Source organism: Oncorhynchus mykiss, chromosome 27, assembly GCF_057628025.1.
Source record: "Oncorhynchus mykiss isolate SJ-2025 chromosome 27, ASM5762802v1, whole genome shotgun sequence".
Taxonomy (NCBI): domain Eukaryota; kingdom Metazoa; phylum Chordata; class Actinopteri; order Salmoniformes; family Salmonidae; genus Oncorhynchus; species Oncorhynchus mykiss.
The window spans coordinates 22586927-22605000 of NC_143048.1; the positions used below are offsets into that span (position 1 = coordinate 22586927).

Genomic DNA, 18074 nt, shown 5'->3' on the forward strand with positions numbered 1-18074 from the left:
GAGAGACAGATAGAGAGACAGACATAGAGAGAGAGAGACAGATAGAGAGACAGACATAGAGAGAGAGAGACAGATAGATTATTTCAAGAGCTCATAACCAACTGGGCAAACACTTATTGATTCGACATTGTTTCCACGTCATTTTAACAACAAAAAATCTATGTGATGTTGTTGCATCAACGTGGAAAACTGATTGAATTTGCAATAAGCCATCAACATAATGTAATTTTGTTTTTTTTCACACAACTTTTAACCTAAATCCAAAGGCATGGTGAAATGTTCTGTTGATTTTGCGTTGAATTGACATTAGTTGACAACACAACCAAAATTAAATCAAAACTAGACGTTGAAATGACGTTTGTGCCCAGTGGGAAACTTGTTCTTAGAAGGTTAATAGAGTCCTCTGTACATTGTAGCAGGAAGCTTTTCACTCTGTCACCAGTTGTGCAGTGCAGATTATTCATGATGTGCTGTAATATGATTGAGAGGAAAGCATTGCTACCCAGTTTATAATCGACAATAGATTTCCTTGAAACTAACAGACTAATTCAATTGTAAGTAGCTGTAACTGTAGTCCTTTCTTCAGTTTGTCATAATAGTCACAATATGATGTGAGTGATTATCCCTCGCTGAGCTAATGGCAAATCTATGGCCACAGCCATCATTCCAGCCATGCTCGCTGTTCTGCTCATGAAGATCATTTGAACCCTGCAATGCTTGAACACACTGGTATAAGATTGATGGCAAACTGCAATATGTAAGGGTTACTGTTCCTACCTTCATATCTCCATGATCTATTTTCTTTCAATACTGTTGCACCTTTGACTGTAGTGTGTAATCTCTGTGTCATTGCAGTTTGTAGATAGGACATTTTTTCTCCCTTTACTTTATTTACAGTAAAACAACTTGGCCTAGAAGATATAGACTTTATTGTAATCTTTCTTTCTTATATTCACACACGTTCTTCTTATCTGCTTCATCATTACTTGAGATCTGTTCTGAGTGGATCTGTAGCTTTTTTTAGTTTGTCTCTAAGGATTCTGCCACATACCCTTTTCCTCTTTTCTCTATAGAAAGTCTTTCATTACCAAAAAGCAGCTGGGGATCAGTAAGGAAATTGCATTTTTGATAAGAGGAGATGGGAACATCCGTTTTGATTTTAGCAGAGGCTCTGCCAAACATGCCATATGATATGCACTTGGAACATGATGAATCAGTATTTCTGTTTCAGCTTCTCCTAAAAACATGATCTCCTCATTGATGTGAAGAACATCAGGGGTTTAGGGGTTACATGTGGTCTTTCACTCTTCAATTTCCACTTGATCAAAACCTTAGGTTGGAGACAGAAGTAGACTCCAGGCATGTACAGTGTTCTTTTAGTTGTTTTTTGGCTCTGTACTCCAGCATTTTGGATTTGAAATGAAGATGCATAAATATCAAACCCCCAAGCATTTTGGGGGGGGGTATGATATTTGTCCGTCTGTAACTTTCTCACTCATCATTATCCATGATTCATTCAGGACTATCTGTAATTATAGTAGCAGCCAAATGAATGTAGTAGTGTTTAGAAACATATTCTATTCTTATTTACAATAAAAGTGACTCCAAAATGTCACAATATCTAATTTACCATTAATTTTGTTTGGGCACAGAATAATCTGAAACACAACCAAAACAAACAAATGCATCCAACATGCATCCTGCGCTGACATCCAACATGCATCCTGCGCCGACATCCAACATGCATCCTGCGCCGACATCCAACATGCATCCTGCGCCGACATCCAACATGCATCCTGCGCCGACATCCAACATGCATCCTGCGCCGACATCCAACATGCATCCTGCGCCGACATCCAACATGCATCCTGCGCCGACATCCAACATGCATCCTGCGCCGACATCCAACATGCATCCTGCGCCGACATCCAACATGCATCCTGCGCCGACATCCAACATGCATCCTGCGCCGACATCCAACATGCATCCTGCGCCGACATCCAACATGCATCCTGCGCCGACATCCAACATGCATCCTGCGCCGACATCCAACATGCATCCTGCGCCGACATCCAACATGCATCCTGCTCCGACATCCAACATGCATCCTGCGCCGACATCCAACATGCATCCTGCGCCGACATCCAACATGCATCCTGCTCCGACATCCAACATGCATCCTGCTCCGACATCCAACATGCATCCTGCGCCGACATCCAACATGCATCCTGCTCCGACATCCAACATGCATCCTGCGCCGACATCCAACATGCATCCTGCGCCGACATCCAACATGCATCCTGCTCCGACATCCAACATGCATCCTGCTCCGACATCCAACATGCATCCTGCTCCGACATCCAACATGCATCCTGCTCCGACATCCAACATGCATCCTGCGTCGACATCCAACATGCATCCTGCGCCGACATCCAACATGCATCCTGCTCCGACATCCAACATGCATCCTGCTCCGACATCCAACATGCATCCTGCTCCGACATCCAACATGCATCCTGCGTCGACATCCAACATGCATCCTGCGCCGACATCCAACATGCATCCTGCGCCGACATCCAACATGCATCCTGCTCCGACATCCAACATGCATCCTGCGCCAACAGAGATGGCAGCCTCGCTTCGCGTTCCTAGGAAACTAGGCAGTTTTTGGTTTTTTTACGTGTTATTTCTTACATTGGTACCCCAGGTAATCTTAGGTTTCATTAAATACAGTCGGGAAGAACTACTGAATATACAGTGCCTTGCGAAAGTATTCGCCCCCCTTGAACTTTGCGACCTTTTGCCACATTTCAGGCTTCAAACATAAAGATATAAAACTGTATTTTTTTGTGAAGAATCAACAACAAGTGGGACACAATCATGAAGTGGAACGACATTTATTGGATATTTCAAACTTTTTTAACAAATCAAAAACTGAAAAATTGGGCGTGCAAAATTATTCAGCCTGTTTACTTTCAGTGCAGCAAACTCTCACCAGAAGTTCAGTGAGGATCTCTGAATGATCCAATGTTGACCTAAATTACTAATGAGGATAAATACAATCCACCTGTGTGTAATCAAGTCTCTGTGCAAAATTATTCAGCCCCCTTAAGTTAATACTTTGTAGCGCCACCTTTTGCTGCGATTACAGCTGTAAGTCGCTTGGGGTATGTCTCTATCAGTTTTGCACATCGAGAGACTGACATTTTTTCCCATTCCTCCTTGCAAAACAGCTCGAGCTCAGTGAGGTTGGATGGAGAGCATTTGTGAACAGCAGTTTTTAGTTCTTTCCACAGATTCTCGATTGGATTCAGGTCTGGACTTTGACTTGGCCATTCTAACATCTGGATATGTTTATTTTTGAACCATTCCATTGTAGATTTTGCTTTATGTTATGGATCATTGTCTTGTTGGAAGACAAATCTCCGTCCCAGTCTCAGGTCTTTTGCAGACTCCATCAGGTTTTCTTCCAGAATGGTCTTGTATTTGGCTCCATCCATCTTCCCATCAATTTTAACCATCTTCCCTGTCCCTGCTGAAGAAAAGCAGGCCCAAACCATGATGCTGCCACCACCATGTTTGACAGTGGGGATGGTGTGTTCAGGGTGATGAGCTGTGTTGCTTTTACGCCAAACATAACGTCTTGCATTGTTGCCAAAAAGTTCAATTTTGGTTTCATCTGACCAGAGCACCTTCTTCCACATGTTTGGTGTGTCTCCCAGGTGGCTTGTGGCAAACTTTAAACAACACTTTTTATGGATATCTTTAAGAAATGGCTTTCTTCTTGCCACTCCCCCATAAAGGCCAGATTTGTGCAATATACGACTGATTGTTGTCCTATGGACAGAGTCTCCCACCTCAGCTGTAGATCTCTGCAGTTCATCCAGAGTGATCATGGGCCTCTTGGCTGCATCTCTGATCAGTCTTCTCCTTGTATGAGCTGAAAGTTCAGAGGGACGGCCAGGTCTTGGTAGATTTGCAGTGGTCTGATACTCCTTCCATTTCAATATTATTGCTTGCACAGTGCTCCTTGGGATGTTTAAAGCTTGGGAAATCTTTTTGTATCCAAATCCGGCTTTAAACTTCTTCACAACAGTATCTCGGACCTGCCTGGTGTGTTCCTTGTTCTTCATGATGCTCTCTGCTCTTTTAACGGACCTCTGAGACTATCACAGTGCAGGTGCATTTATATGGAGACTTGATTACACACAGGTGGATTGTATTTATCATCATTAGTCATTTAGGTCAACATTGGATCATTCAGAGATCCTCACTGAACTTCTGGAGAGAGTTTGCTGCACTGAAAGTAAAGGGGCTGAATAATTTTGCACGCCCAATTTTTCAGTTTTTGATTTGTTAAAAAAGTTTGAAATATCCAATAAATGTCGTTCCACTTCATGATTGTGTCCCACTTGTTGTTGATTCTTCACAAAAAAATACAGTTTTATATCTTTATGTTTGAAGCCTGAAATGTGGCAAAAGGTCGCAAAGTTCAAGGGGGCCGAATACTTTCGCAAGGCACTGTACATTATGAGGGTTGAGCAGACAAGCAGCTTTGTCCTCAGAAGTCATTTGAAAAAGTAAGCAGTGCAATCAATAACCCAGACAAACACATTCCCTAGACCACATTGTTTTCTGCATTAATGACTTCGGCTGGCATTGTACCTGTAATGGTCTGAGTTCCGTTCCTTCATTTATTTTCAAGCATACTAAACATAATGAACTCTGCTTATTGATAAGATCCACATTGACTGCTGCAGAATAATACTCAAGACCAATGATTGCGGTTTAATAAATGTATGTAGATAGTTTTTGTAATTCTTCTCTGGCAGCTTTGCTGTGTGATGGGCTGAATGATATTAGTGAGATCCCTCTGTTTTCAGTTTCTGAAACAGCTACCAGCTGCCACCTGACTGGCTGATAGGTGACTGAAACAAGGAAGAAAATGCAGACTCGTTATTCTTTGTTTTAAGTTTGGACTACATTTGAAACTAAGACTCAAGGAAAGTAAATGACCATTAAAAGACCCTGCACTGCGGTGCCTATGACCATCAACATTAGGCAAGCTTTGGGTGTTGTCGGCTATGGCCGGCGCACCTCTTGCAGCTGATCAATTGATGTTATAAAAATCTTTATTGTAATTATCTTCATTCCTGGAGCTGGAATCATGTCCTCATTTAGTATAGATTATTTATTTATGTGCAGTTGCTGTAACATGTAACTTGAATTAGTTTCAAATTGGCCAACTCCAATCTGGTTTTTCAGTTTCTGCCCAAATGATTGTGTCCTTCCTAATTTGCACAACGATTGGGATTCAGCACAGAGCTAAAAATAGCCCTGTATGAGAGGAGGCAGTGACAGACAGCAGATACACACTCACTCTCTCTCTCTCAATTCTCAATTTCAATTTAAGGGCTTTATTTTCATGGGAGACATATGTTTACATTGCCTAAGCAAGTGAAATAGAAACAATAAAAAAATAACAGTAAATATTACACTAACAAAAGTTCCAAAAGAATAAAGACATTTCAAAAGTCATATTATGTCTATATACAGTGTTGTAATGATGTGCAAAAGGGAAAATAAAAATATATAAATATGGGTTGTGTTTACAATGGTGTTTGTTCTTCACTGGTTACCCTTTTCTTGTGGCAACAGGTCACAAATCTTGCTGCTGTGATGGCACACTGTGGTATTTCACCCAGTAGATATGGGAGTTTATCAACATTTGATTTGTTTTCAAATTATTTGTGGATCTGTGTAATCTGAGGGAAATATGTCGGCAAATATGGTCATACATTTGGCGGGAGGTTAGGAAGTGCAGCTCAGTTTTCACCTCATAACCTGTCTTCTCTTCAGAGCCAGGTCTGCCTTCGGCAGCCTTTCTCAACAGCAAGGCTATGCTCACTGAGTCAAAGATTTCCTTCATTTTGGGTCAGTCACAGTGGTCAGGTACTCTGCCACTGTGGACTCTTTGTTTAGGGCCAAATAGCATTCTAGTTGGCTCAGTTTTATTGTAAATTCTAATTATCTTTTTGTTTTCTCATGATTTGGTTGGGTCTAATTGTGTTGCTGTCCTTAACCAGCTTCCTTAGGGAGCTCTTCTCCAGGTTCATTTCTCTGTAGGTGATGGCTTTGTTATCCAAGGTTTGAAAATCGCTTCCTTTTAGGTGGTTGTAGGATTTAACCTCTCTTTATGGATTTTGATAAGTAGCGGGTGTTGGCCTAATTCTGCTCTGCTTGCATTATTTGGTGTTTTACGTTCCTCACTGAGGAAATTTTTGCAGAATTCTGCATGGAGAATCTCAATTTGGTGTTTGTCCCATTTTGTGAATTCTTGCTTGGTAAGCGGATCCCAGACCTCACAACCATAAAGGGCAATGGGTTCTATAACTGATCTGAGTATTTTTAGCCAGATCCTAATTGGTATGTCAAGTTTTATGTTCCTTTTGATGGCATAGAAGGTCCTTCTTGCCTTGTCTCTCAGATCGTTCACAGCTTTGTGGAAATTACCTGTAGCGCTGATGTTTAGGCCGAGGTATGTATAGTTTTTTGTGTGCTCTAGGACAACGGTGTCTCGGTGGAATTTGTATTCGTGGTCCTGGCAACTGGACCTTTTTTGGAACACCATTATTTTTGTCTTACTGAGATTTACTGTCTGACAGAATCTGTGCAGAAGATCTAGGTGCTGCTGTAGGCCTTTCTCTCTCTCGCTCTTCCTCATTCCTCAGAGGGAGAGCTCAGTTAGTTTCACAACCCCTCATGTTTGCTAATTTAGTCACTACATTCATTTTTGCCAGATAAATTATAGATATGCCTAGCTAACTCTCTACCGATGCCAAACACATTTCAGTTTAAGTCTTACCTTTTTGATAAGTTTTCACAATTATTGTTTCCATGTATTATTTATGTATCTTTTGCAACCTCATGTAAAGCCCTCAAATAGCCCTATTGTCCATGGAATATTTAAGCCATGAAGACATTTGTCATTTTCCAATAACTGACGAGTATCATCTAATGTTACAATCTTATGTGCCATAAGTGAAATCTTAGGTTTGGCCTCTATTCGGCAGTGCTGCCAAACTCAGGCGTGTGATAATGCATTCAGCCCCTGACCTCAGTTATTTATTCAAGCATGCAAAGTAGTGTTAATTAGAATTTAATGGCCGTTTGTCATGAGGGTGCACTGGGTTGGCGAGTGCTGCCTATTTACCTAACCGGGAGCCAGAAGCTGGCTAGCTAGCTGGCTGGCTGGCTGGCTGGCTGGCTGGCTGGCTGGCTGGCTGGCTGGCTGGCTGGCTGGCGGCTCGGTGAGTGGGAGAGAGGGAGAGGTAGGGAGAGAGGGAGAGATTTTAGAGGAAGGGTTTTTATCACTCCCATAATAGTCTTACTTATCTATAAGGGAATATGTTTATAGTGATTTAAGATGGCTGTTTGATTACTTCATCGCCTACTTAAACTTAATAATGCCACTCTTTTGGCTATTTCTTTTGTTTAAAAACTACTTGAACAATTTCTCCCATTCTTGATGTGCGTCCTCAGAGCAAAAAAGTGAAACATCTTAGGTTATCCATCCATGTTGTATTTCTGGTCCATAAACCGGGATCCTTGTTGAACACCACACCAATCACACAAACAACAAATAATACTGAACAGTGTCTCAAATGACCCAGGCTGCATCCCAAATGACCCAGTCTGTGTCCCAAGTGACACTGCCCTGCATCCCAAATGACCCTGCTCTGCATCCCAAATGAGCCTGCTCTGCATCCCAAATGACCCTGCCCTGCATCCCAAATGACCCTGCCCTGCATCCCAAATGACCCAGTCTGCATCCCAAATGACCCTGCCCTACTTCCCAAATGACGCAGTCTGCATCCCAAATGACCCTGCCCTACATCCCAAATGACCCTGCCCTGCATCCCAAATGACCCAGACTGCATCCCAAATGACCCAGTCTGCATCCCAAATGACCCTGCCCTACATCCCAAATGACCCTGCCCTACATCCCAAATGACCCAGCTCTGCATCCCAAATGACGCAGCCTGTGTCCCAAATGACTTTGCCTTGCATCCCAAATGACCCAGTCTGCATCCCAAATGACCCAGTTTGCATCCCAAATGACCCAGTCTGCATCCCAAATGACCCTGCCCTGCATCCCAAATGACCCTGCTCTGCATCCCAAATGACCCTGCTCTGCATCCCAAATGACCCTGCCCTGCATCCCAAATGACCCTGCCCTGCATCCCAAATGACCCAGTCTGCATCCCAAATGACCCAGTCTGCATCCCAAATGACCCTGCCCTACATCCCAAATGACGCAGTCTGCATCCCAAATGACCCTGCCCTACATCCCAAATGACCCTGCCCTGCATCCCAAATGACCCAGTCTGCATCCCAAATGACCCTGCCCTACATCCCAAATGACCCTGCCCTACATCCCAAATGACCCAGCTCTGCATCCCAAATGACGCAGCCTGTGTCCCAAATGACTTTGCCTTGCATCCCAAATGACCCAGTCTGCATCCCAAATGACCCAGTTTGCATCCCAAATGACCCAGTCTGCATCCCAAATGACCCTGCTCTGCATCCCAAATGACCCTGCTCTGCATCCCAAGTGACACTGCTCTGCATCCCAAATGACCCTGCTCTGCATCCCAAATGACCCTGCTCTGCATCCCAAGTGACACTGCTCTGCATCCCAAATGACCCTGCTCTGCATCCCAAATGACCCTGCTCTGCATCCCCAATGACGCAGGCTGTGTCCCAAATGACTCTGCCCTGCATCCCAAATGACCCACTGCATCCCAAATGACCCTGCCCTGCATCCCAAATGACCCAGTCTGCATCCCAAATGACCCAGTCTGGATCCCAAATGACCCAGTCTGCATCCCAAATGACCCAGTCTGCATCCCAAATGACCCAGTCAGCATCCCAAATGACCCAGTCTGCATCCCAAATGACCCTTTCCTCTGCATCCCAAATTACCCTTTCCTCTGCATCCCAAATGACCCTGCCCTGCATCCCAAATGACCCAGTCTGCATCCCAAATGACCCAGGCTGCATCCCAAATGACCCTGCCCTCTGCATCCCAAATGACCCTGCCCTGCATCCCAAATGACCCAGTCTGCATCCCAAATGACCCAGGCTGCATCCCAAATGACCCTGCCCTGCATCCCAAATGACCCAGTATGCATCCCAAATGACCTTGCACTGCATCCCAAATGACCCAGTCTGCATCCCAAATGACCCTTTCCCCTGCATCCCAAATGACCCATTCTGCATCCCAAATGACCCTGCTCTGCATCCCAAATGACCCAGGCTGCATCCCAAATGACCCAGGATGCGTCCCAAATGACCCTGCCCTGCATCCCAAATGACCCAACTGCATCCCAAATGACCCAGTCTGCATCCCAAATGACCCTGCCCTGCATCCCAAATGACCCTGCCCTGCATCCCAAATGACCCAACTGCGTCCCAAATGACCCAGTCTGCATCCCAAATGACACTGCATCCCAAATGACCCAGTCTGCATCCCAAATGACCCAGACTGCGTCCCAAATGACCCTGCCCTGCATCCCAAATGGCGCAGTCTGTGTCCCAAATGACCCTTCCCTGCATCCCAAATGACCCAGGCTGTGTCCCAAATGACCCAGTCTGCGTCCCAAGTGACACTGCCCTGCATCCCAAATGACGCAGACTGTGTCCCAAATGACCCTGCCCTGCATTCCAAATGACGCAGCCTGTGTCCCAAATGACCCTGCTCTGCATCCCAAATGACGCAGTCTGCGTCCCCAATCCATTAGGGGGTACGTGTCCACACTTCCACTTTCCCCAGCCAACCTTGTCCTCCCCAAGACCTCAGCAACCTTTGCGCACTGGAAGCAACCTTTAAGAGGAAAGAAGAAAACAAGACCAGAAGGGAACAGACAGGAGCGACAGAACAGGACAATACCAAACAAAATGAACAACAGTCAGTCACTGTCACGATCGTCTGAATGAGTGGACCAAGATGCAGCGTGGTATGGTTCCATCCTCTTTATTTTGAAGTGAAACTCAGTCTTCTCCCATGAAGGCGATCCTTTCCAGCCAGGATCTGCTCCCACGTCCAGGATACCTTACCGTCCAAGATATCCTCCCATGTCCAGGATGTCTGCTCCTCCTGGCCATGCTGCTTGGTCCGTTTGTGGTTGGATCTTCTGTCACGATCGTCTGAATGAGTGGACCAAGATGTAGCGTGGTATGGTTCCATCCTCTTTATTTTGAAGTGAAACTCAAAGAAAACAATAAATCGCAAAATGAAACTTGAAGCTACAATCGTGCTCACATACATACAGTGCCTTGCAAAAGTATTCGGCCCCCTTGAACTTTGCGACCTTTTGCCACATTTCAGGCTTCAAACATAAAGATATAAAACTGTATTTTTTTGTGAAGAATCAACAACAAGTGGGACACAATCATGAAGTGGAACAACATTTATTGGATATTTCAAACTTTTTTAACAAATCAAAAACTGAAAAATTGGGCGTGCAAAATTATTCAGCCCCTTTACTTTCAGTGCAGCAAACTCTCTCCAGAAGTTCAGTGAGGATCTCTGAATGATCCAATGTTGACCTAAATGACTAATGATGATAAATACAATCCACCTGTGTGTAATCAAGTCTCTGTATAAATGCACCTGCACTGTGATAGTCTCAGAGGTCCGTTAAAAGCGCAGAGAGCATCATGAAGAACAAGGAACACACCAGGCAGGTCCGAGATACTGTTGTGAAGAAGTTTAAAGCCGGATTTGGATACAAAAATATTTCCCAAGCTTTAAACATCCCAAGGAGCACTGTGCAAGCGATAATATTGAAATGGAAGGAGTATCAGACCACTGCAAATCTACCAAGACCTGGCCTTCCCGCTAAACTTTCAGCTCATACAAGGAGAAGACTGATCAGAGATGCAGCCAAGAGGCCCATGATCACTCTGGATGAACTGCAGAGATCTACAGCTGAGGTGGGAAACTCTGTCCATAGGACAACAATCAGTCGCATATTGCACAAATCTGGCCTTTATGGAAGAGTGGCAAGAAGAAAGCCATTTCTTAAAGATGTCCATTAAAAGTGTTGTTTAAAGTTTGCCACAAGCCACCTGGGAGACACGCCAAACATGTGGAAGAAGGTGCTCTGGTCAGATGAAACCAAAATTGAACTTTTTGGCAACAATGCAAAACGTTATGTTTGGCGTAAAAGCAACACAGCTGAACACACCATCCCCACTGTCAAACATGGTGGTGGCAGCATCATGGTTTGGGCCTGCTTTTCTTCAGCAGGGACAGGGAAGATGGTTAAAATTGATGGGAAGATGGATGGAGCCAAATACAGGACCATTCTGGAAGAAAACCTGATGGAGTCTGCAAAAGACCTGAGACTGGGACGGAGATTTGTCTTCCAACAAGACAATGATCCAAAACATAAAGCAAAATCTACAATGGAATGGTTCAAAAATAAACATATCCAGGTGTTAGAATGGCCAAGTCAAAGTCCAGACCTGAATCCAATCGAGAATCTGTGGAAAGAACTGAAAACTGCTGTTCACAAATGCTCTCCATCCAACCTCACTGAGCTCGAGCTGTTTTGCAAGGAGGAATGGGAAAAAATTTCAGTCTCTCGATGTGCAAAACTGATAGAGACATACCCCAAGCGACATACAGCTGTAATCGCAGCAAAAGGTGGCGCTACAAAGTATTAACTTAAGGGGGCTGAATAATTTTGCACGCCCAATTTTTCCGTTTTTGATTTGTTAAAAAAGTTTGAAATATCCAATAAATGTCGTTCCACTTCATGATTGTGTCCCACTTGTTGTTGATTCTTCACAAAAAAATACAGTTTTATATCTTTATGTTTGAAACCTGAAATGTGGCAAAAGGTCGCAAAGTTCAAGAGGGCAGAATACTTTCGCAAGGCACTGTAGTCAAGATCCCACAAAGCACAAAGGGGTATCGGCTGCCTAAATATGATCCACAATCAGAGACAACGATAAACAGCTGCCTCTGATTGGGAACCATACCAGGCCAACATAGAAATATAATCACCTAGATGACCCACCCCAGTCACACCCCTACCTAGAGAATAAAAAGCTCTCTATGGTCAGGGCGTGACAGTCACATAGACATTCGAGAGAGCCTGTCAGCAACAAGCTCCAATGAAAATAACGTCTCAGGGTCCTTCTCATTAAATTTTGGCAACAACTGTAAGTTTCCAACAATATCGAATGAGTCCGGGGCATGACCGAGAGAGGAGCGACCCCAGGTAAATCTGGGTCACCTTCCCAAAGCAAACTCTCCCCTTAGAGCTTTCTTTCCCTAACCAACTCTAGCCGCTCTTGTTGCAGCTTGATTTTTAGCATGCTCCAAATCCTGTTTAAATGCCAATTATTATTATTTGCATACAGATGCCTCACAAGTCCTCAACTGGCAGCTTCATTAAATAGTACCCGCAAAACATCAGTCTCAACATCAACAGTGAAGAGGCGACTCCAGGATGCTGGCCTTCTAAGCAGAGTTGCAAAGAAAATGCCATATCTCAGACTGGCCAATAAAAATAAAAGATTAAGATGGGCAAAAGAACACAGACGCTGGACAGAGGAACTCTACCTAGAAGGCCAGCATCCCGGAGTCGCCTCTTCACTGTTGACATTGAGACTGGTGTTTTTGCGGGTACAATTTAATGAAGCTGCCAGCTACAATAGTCATTGACAACAATGTCTACACTGTATTTCTGATCAATTTGATGTAATTTTAATTTTAATGTTTTACGGGTACTATTTAATGAAGATGCCAGTTGAGGACTTGTGAGGTGTCTGTTTCTCAATCTAGACACTCTAATGTACTTGTCCTCTTGCTCAGTTGTGTACCGGGGCCTCCCACTCCTCTTTCTATTCTGTTTAGGGCCAGTTTGCGCAGTTCTGTGAAGGGAGTAGTACACAGCATTGTACGAGATCTTCCGTTTTTGGGTAATTTCTCGCATGGAATAGCCTTCATTTCTCAGAACAAGAATAGACTGACGAGTTTCAGAAGAAAGCTCTTTGTTTCTGGCCATTTTGAGCCTGTAATTGAACCCACAAATGCTCATGCTCCAGATACTCAACAAGTCTAAAGGCGGCCAGTTTGATTGCTTCTTTAATCAGGACAACAGATTTCAGCTGTGCTAGCATAATTGCAAAAGGGTTTTCTAATGATCAACTAGCCTTTTAAAATGATAAACTTGGATTAGCTAACACAACGTGCCATTGGAACACAGGAGGGATGGTTGCTGATAATGGGCCTCTGTACGCCTATGTAGATATATAGTTTCCAGCTACAATAGTCATTTACAACATGAACAATGTCTACACTTTATTTTTGATACATTTGATGTTATTTTAATGGACAACAAATGTGCTTTTCTTTCAAAAACAAGGACATGTCTAAGTGACCCCAAACCTTTGAATGGTAGTGTATATTGAATGTGCAAATGAGCTATTGAAGGTATTGAGAAATTGGATGTAAAGTTAATCACTCATTACAGAATAGCGTAGAGATTTCAGGTGATTGGTTAATGCCCCTGTTTGCCATCATCAATTTGTCATTAAGACATAGTTAGTATTCACATGTTCATCATGAGAGTGTATATTGAACACTGCGCCTGTGTCCCAAATGGCACCATATTCCCTATATTGTTATATACTTTTGACCAGGGCCATATGGTGTGTCTCCATACACTTGGCTGTAATCACATCTAGTCCAATGATATTAACCAGGGTGAACCCATGAATCAGTGTGTTAGTTAGGATCTGGTTAGTTTCAAGTTTTAAAGTCACGTGCACAAGTACAGTGAAATGCCTTTCTTGCCAGCTCTAAACGCAACAATGCAGTATTCAATAACAATGTCATAGTAAAAATAACATAAGGTAGAACAAAAACACACGAGACATAGAAATAAGAAATAATAACAACACAATAAATTAAGTAATCTATATACAAGGTCAGTCAGTTCCAGTACTATATTTACAATGTGCAGGGATACTGGAGTGATGGAGGTAGATATGTAGAGGGGTAAGGTGACTAGGCATCAGTATGTATGATAAACGGTGTAGCAGCAGCCTATATGATGATTGAATGTGAGTGGGTGTGTGTACAGTAGAGTCAGTATAAATGTATGTGCATATTGTGTGTGTGTGATGAAGTGGGTGTTTGTGTGTGTGTGTTGGCGTGTCAGTATGCGTGAGTGTGTAGGGGGCATAGACAGTGCAAAAAGCAAACAGAAATACCAGGGTTCTCTCCTGAACGGTGCTGGCCTACCCCAGGCTGAGGTTGAGCAAAGCCTTGTGACACATCTGCTGTTCATGGACTATCCTCCATTTCATGATTCTAATTGAGAACTCCAAAGGTTGAGACACCCATCCCTCAATGAGATATTAATAGTGAAAACATTTGAACTGACGGAGTCATGTAAGAAATTAAAAGCTAATTATTTCCTGTGTAGCGATGAGGAGAAGCAGAGCCGTAGGAGAGAAATAAAGAGATGAAGAGAGTGAAAACAGTGAGGGCAGAGAAAGTGGCATGGTGTAATGAAAGCCATGAACTCAGCGTTTCAACATGCAGTATGGCACTTTCCAAATGCCTCTGGAAGTGGATAATGGAGGAAGGGATAGAGGGATGAAATGAGCTGAGATCAAACACAAGCAGTCTGGTGTTGTTGTGGAGTAAAGGCTCTTAGATTCTCAGGCACGGGCTCTCTGTGTGTAGGGACGGGAAAGCCCACACGACTCAATTAGGTGATATTTTTCTCTCTCCAATTGCAGTTCTCTGGAGGTTAGAACAAGGGAACAATTTGCTTGGTCACTTTGACTTGTTATTGATTTTGTTTCAATTCAATAGCACTTAAAGGAAGACTCGTTGGTTGTCTGAAAGTCATTTATAATTAACGTTATTGCCTTTATCTGGCATTAGTTTATTAACACTGATCTTAGAGGAACAGAGCTTGAGGGATCTCTCTAAATATTCCCTCGTTCTAGTCCTGAAGAATGGGAATTTGAGGAACTCCCTGGCCAAACCCTCCTGTGTAGTACTAAAGATTGATTCAATATCTCAGGTAATGGGTGTTGTTGAGGGACAGTAGTCTACCTAGATATGGAGCCTTCATCTCCAATGTTCCATGGTTCATAGATAAGATTAGCTGGCTAACCTCTGAGCTCAATTGGTTAGCTTCAGAGCCTTATATTTATTTATATGGCCTCCTTACATTTCTCAATCTAGGGCTCTGGTTTGCTTGATTTGTGCTCTATAACACTGGAGACCAATAGAGCCTCTCTGCTCAAGGCCCTAAAAGCCAATGCAATTATTCTACTGCCTTTTATAGACAGACAATGCACTTGAAGCTGAAAGGAAAAAAATATAGATTCACATAATGAATTTGACCTTGAATACTCTGAATAATGACATGATGACATACATAGATGTTTCTCCTGAAGTAGAAATTGACGTGTTTTTCTCTTTCTACCTCTCAGCCGCTTCCCGCAAGCACAGTATCTCCCACTGGCGGATGCAGGACATTGCACAGGAGTCCGTTGACAGCTCAGATGAGGAGTTTTTCGATGCCAGAGGTTAGTTTCATATTTTCCTTTGATAACACCCAGAGAGCTTAGTTCAACTCTCTCTCTTTCCTGTGTTTCTTCCTCTCTCATCTTCCCCTTATCTCTTTTCCTTTGTGAGCACACTGAAAAGTGCCTTATCCCATCACATGGGTCAGGCCAGGCTTATATGCCTCCCAGGCTGATATATCTTCAGGGTTCCTAACATGGACATTTTTTTGAAAGGTATTTTGAACAGTTAAAGGGGAAATAATTTGAAGCCAACTGTAACGTTAGAATCACACGTCATCAGGGAATTTGCATGCGTTTTGGGATGTGGTCAGGGGAGCTACTGGGTGGGTCCATGATTGCTGTTTTGATTGGAGAGAAGTCTATCTCCAGGTTAGAAGAGAGGCTGATTGCTAATGCTAGACCCCCGGTGGGAAGATAGAGTGGATTCCGTAGTAACAGGTGTGTTGTTGCTCTTAACACCAGGCTTTTACACAATAAGCTCATGGTGAAAATCATAGGTGTTTTGGAACTATTGTCCCTGTCTTGAATGGAGACTGTCTGTTGCATGTTGCTTGTATGCTCTGTCCTGCCAGCTTTGTCCAACCAATTGCTTTGTCTTCCTTCACTAGTTTCCCTCTCTGGATCAATACATCTCCAGTCCTTAGTTGTACCTACACCACCTTTCAAAAGTTTGGGGTCACTTTGAAATGTCCTTGTTTTTGAAAGAAAAGCATTTTTTTGTCCATTAAAAAAACATCAAATTGATCAGAAATACATTGTAGACATTGTTCATGATGTAAATGACCACTGTAGCTGGAAACAGACGATTTCTAATGGAATATCTACACAGGCTTACAGAGGCCCATTATCAGCAACCATCACTCCTGTGTTCCAATGGCACGCTGTGTTAGCTAATCCAAGTTGATCATTTTAAAAGGCTAATTGATCTTTAGAAAACCCTTTTGCAATCATGTTAGCACAGCTGAAAACTGTTGTCCTGATTAAAGAAGCAATCAAACTGGCCTTCTTTAGACTAGTTGAGTATCTGGAGCATGAGCATTTGTGGGTTCGATTACAGGCTCAAAATGGCCAGAAACAAATAACTTTCTTCTGAAACTCATCAGTCTATTCTTGTTCTGAGAAATGAAGACTATTCCATGCAAGAAATTGCCAAGAAACTGAAGATCTCGTACAATGTTGTATACTACTCCCTTCACAGAACAGCGCAAACTGTCTCTAACCAGAATATAAAGAGGAGTGGGAGGCCCCGATGCATAACTGAGCAAGAGGACAAGTACATTAGAGTGTCTAGATTGAGAAACAGACACCTCACGAGTCCTCAACTGGCAGCTTCATTAAATAGTACCCGCAAAACATCAGTCTCAACGTCAACAGTGAAGAGGCGACTCCAGGATGCTGGCCTTCTAGGAAGAGCCATATCTCAGACTGGCCAATAAAAAGAAAAGATTAAGATGGGCAAAAGAACACAGGCACTGGACAGAGGAACTCTGCCTAGAACGCCAGCATCCCGGAGTCGCCTCTTCACTGTTGACATTGAGACTGGTGTTTTTGCGGGTACAATTTAATGAAGCTGCCAGCTACAATAGTCATTGACAACAATGTCTACACTGTATTTCTGATCAATTTGATGTAATTTTAATGGACAAAAAAATGTGGTTGTCTCTAAGTGACCCCAAACGTTTGAACGGTAGTGTGTAGTGCACTACTTTTGGACCAGGGCAAATAGGGCTCTGGTCAAAAGTAGTGCACTATATAGGGAACAGGGTGCCATTTGGGATGCATCCATGGAACCCGAGGAAGATAAATCCTCTCCTGGATGTGACCCACAACCCTCTCTATACTTCATGTGGAAACGCTAGGGCCAAATTGAATCAGTGCTCTTTTTGTTTTCTTTATCATTTCTAAAGCACAGAGGGTATTTCTACCAGTGGGGTCATCCTGGCAGTCTCCATCTGCTGTGTCTGTAGTCTAAGAATATCCCTGTGATTAAGCAGATAATCATCATTAGAGGTGGTAGTTAAAAGTGTGAAGGGCAGAGGCTTTCCAGGGAGGGAAATCCTCATAGAGCATAACACACACACACATTAACACACACACACATGGAGCACCGAGGCATCACATCAGTAGTATGGGCCATCGCCTGCATGTTGATATAACAGCCAGGGAAATGCATCCTCATGCATGTCGTGTTTTTGATCAATCATTCATATGGTTATATCTGTCGTTTAGGGAATAGTGGTAGCATGATTTAGTAGGTTTAAGCTGGTTAGTTCTACTTCTCACGGCCCACATCTAACTCCTAGTCTTCCTCTCTCTTGCCCCAGTTCTCTCCTGCTGAGAGTGGAAGTTTTAATGAATGCCAGTGGTTGTAGAAACAGATGTTGTCTCTGCTGCAACCTACATCACATGTTTGTTTTGACTGGTAACGTGATTAATGGCCTGCTTAT

At 43.3% G+C, this 18074-nt stretch overlaps 1 protein-coding gene across 2 annotated transcripts in view; it reads left to right on the forward strand.

The window, feature by feature from the left end:
- Positions 1 to 18074, forward strand: part of LOC110507771 (membrane-associated phosphatidylinositol transfer protein 3) — a 146760-nt gene that overhangs the window by 5156 nt on the left and 123530 nt on the right. For both annotated transcript variants that reach the window (XM_036965164.2, XM_036965165.2), the window contains exon 2: positions 15532 to 15627. In XM_036965164.2, coding sequence (XP_036821059.1) covers positions 15532 to 15627 — 96 coding nt within the window. The remainder of the gene's footprint in view (positions 1 to 15531; positions 15628 to 18074) is intronic.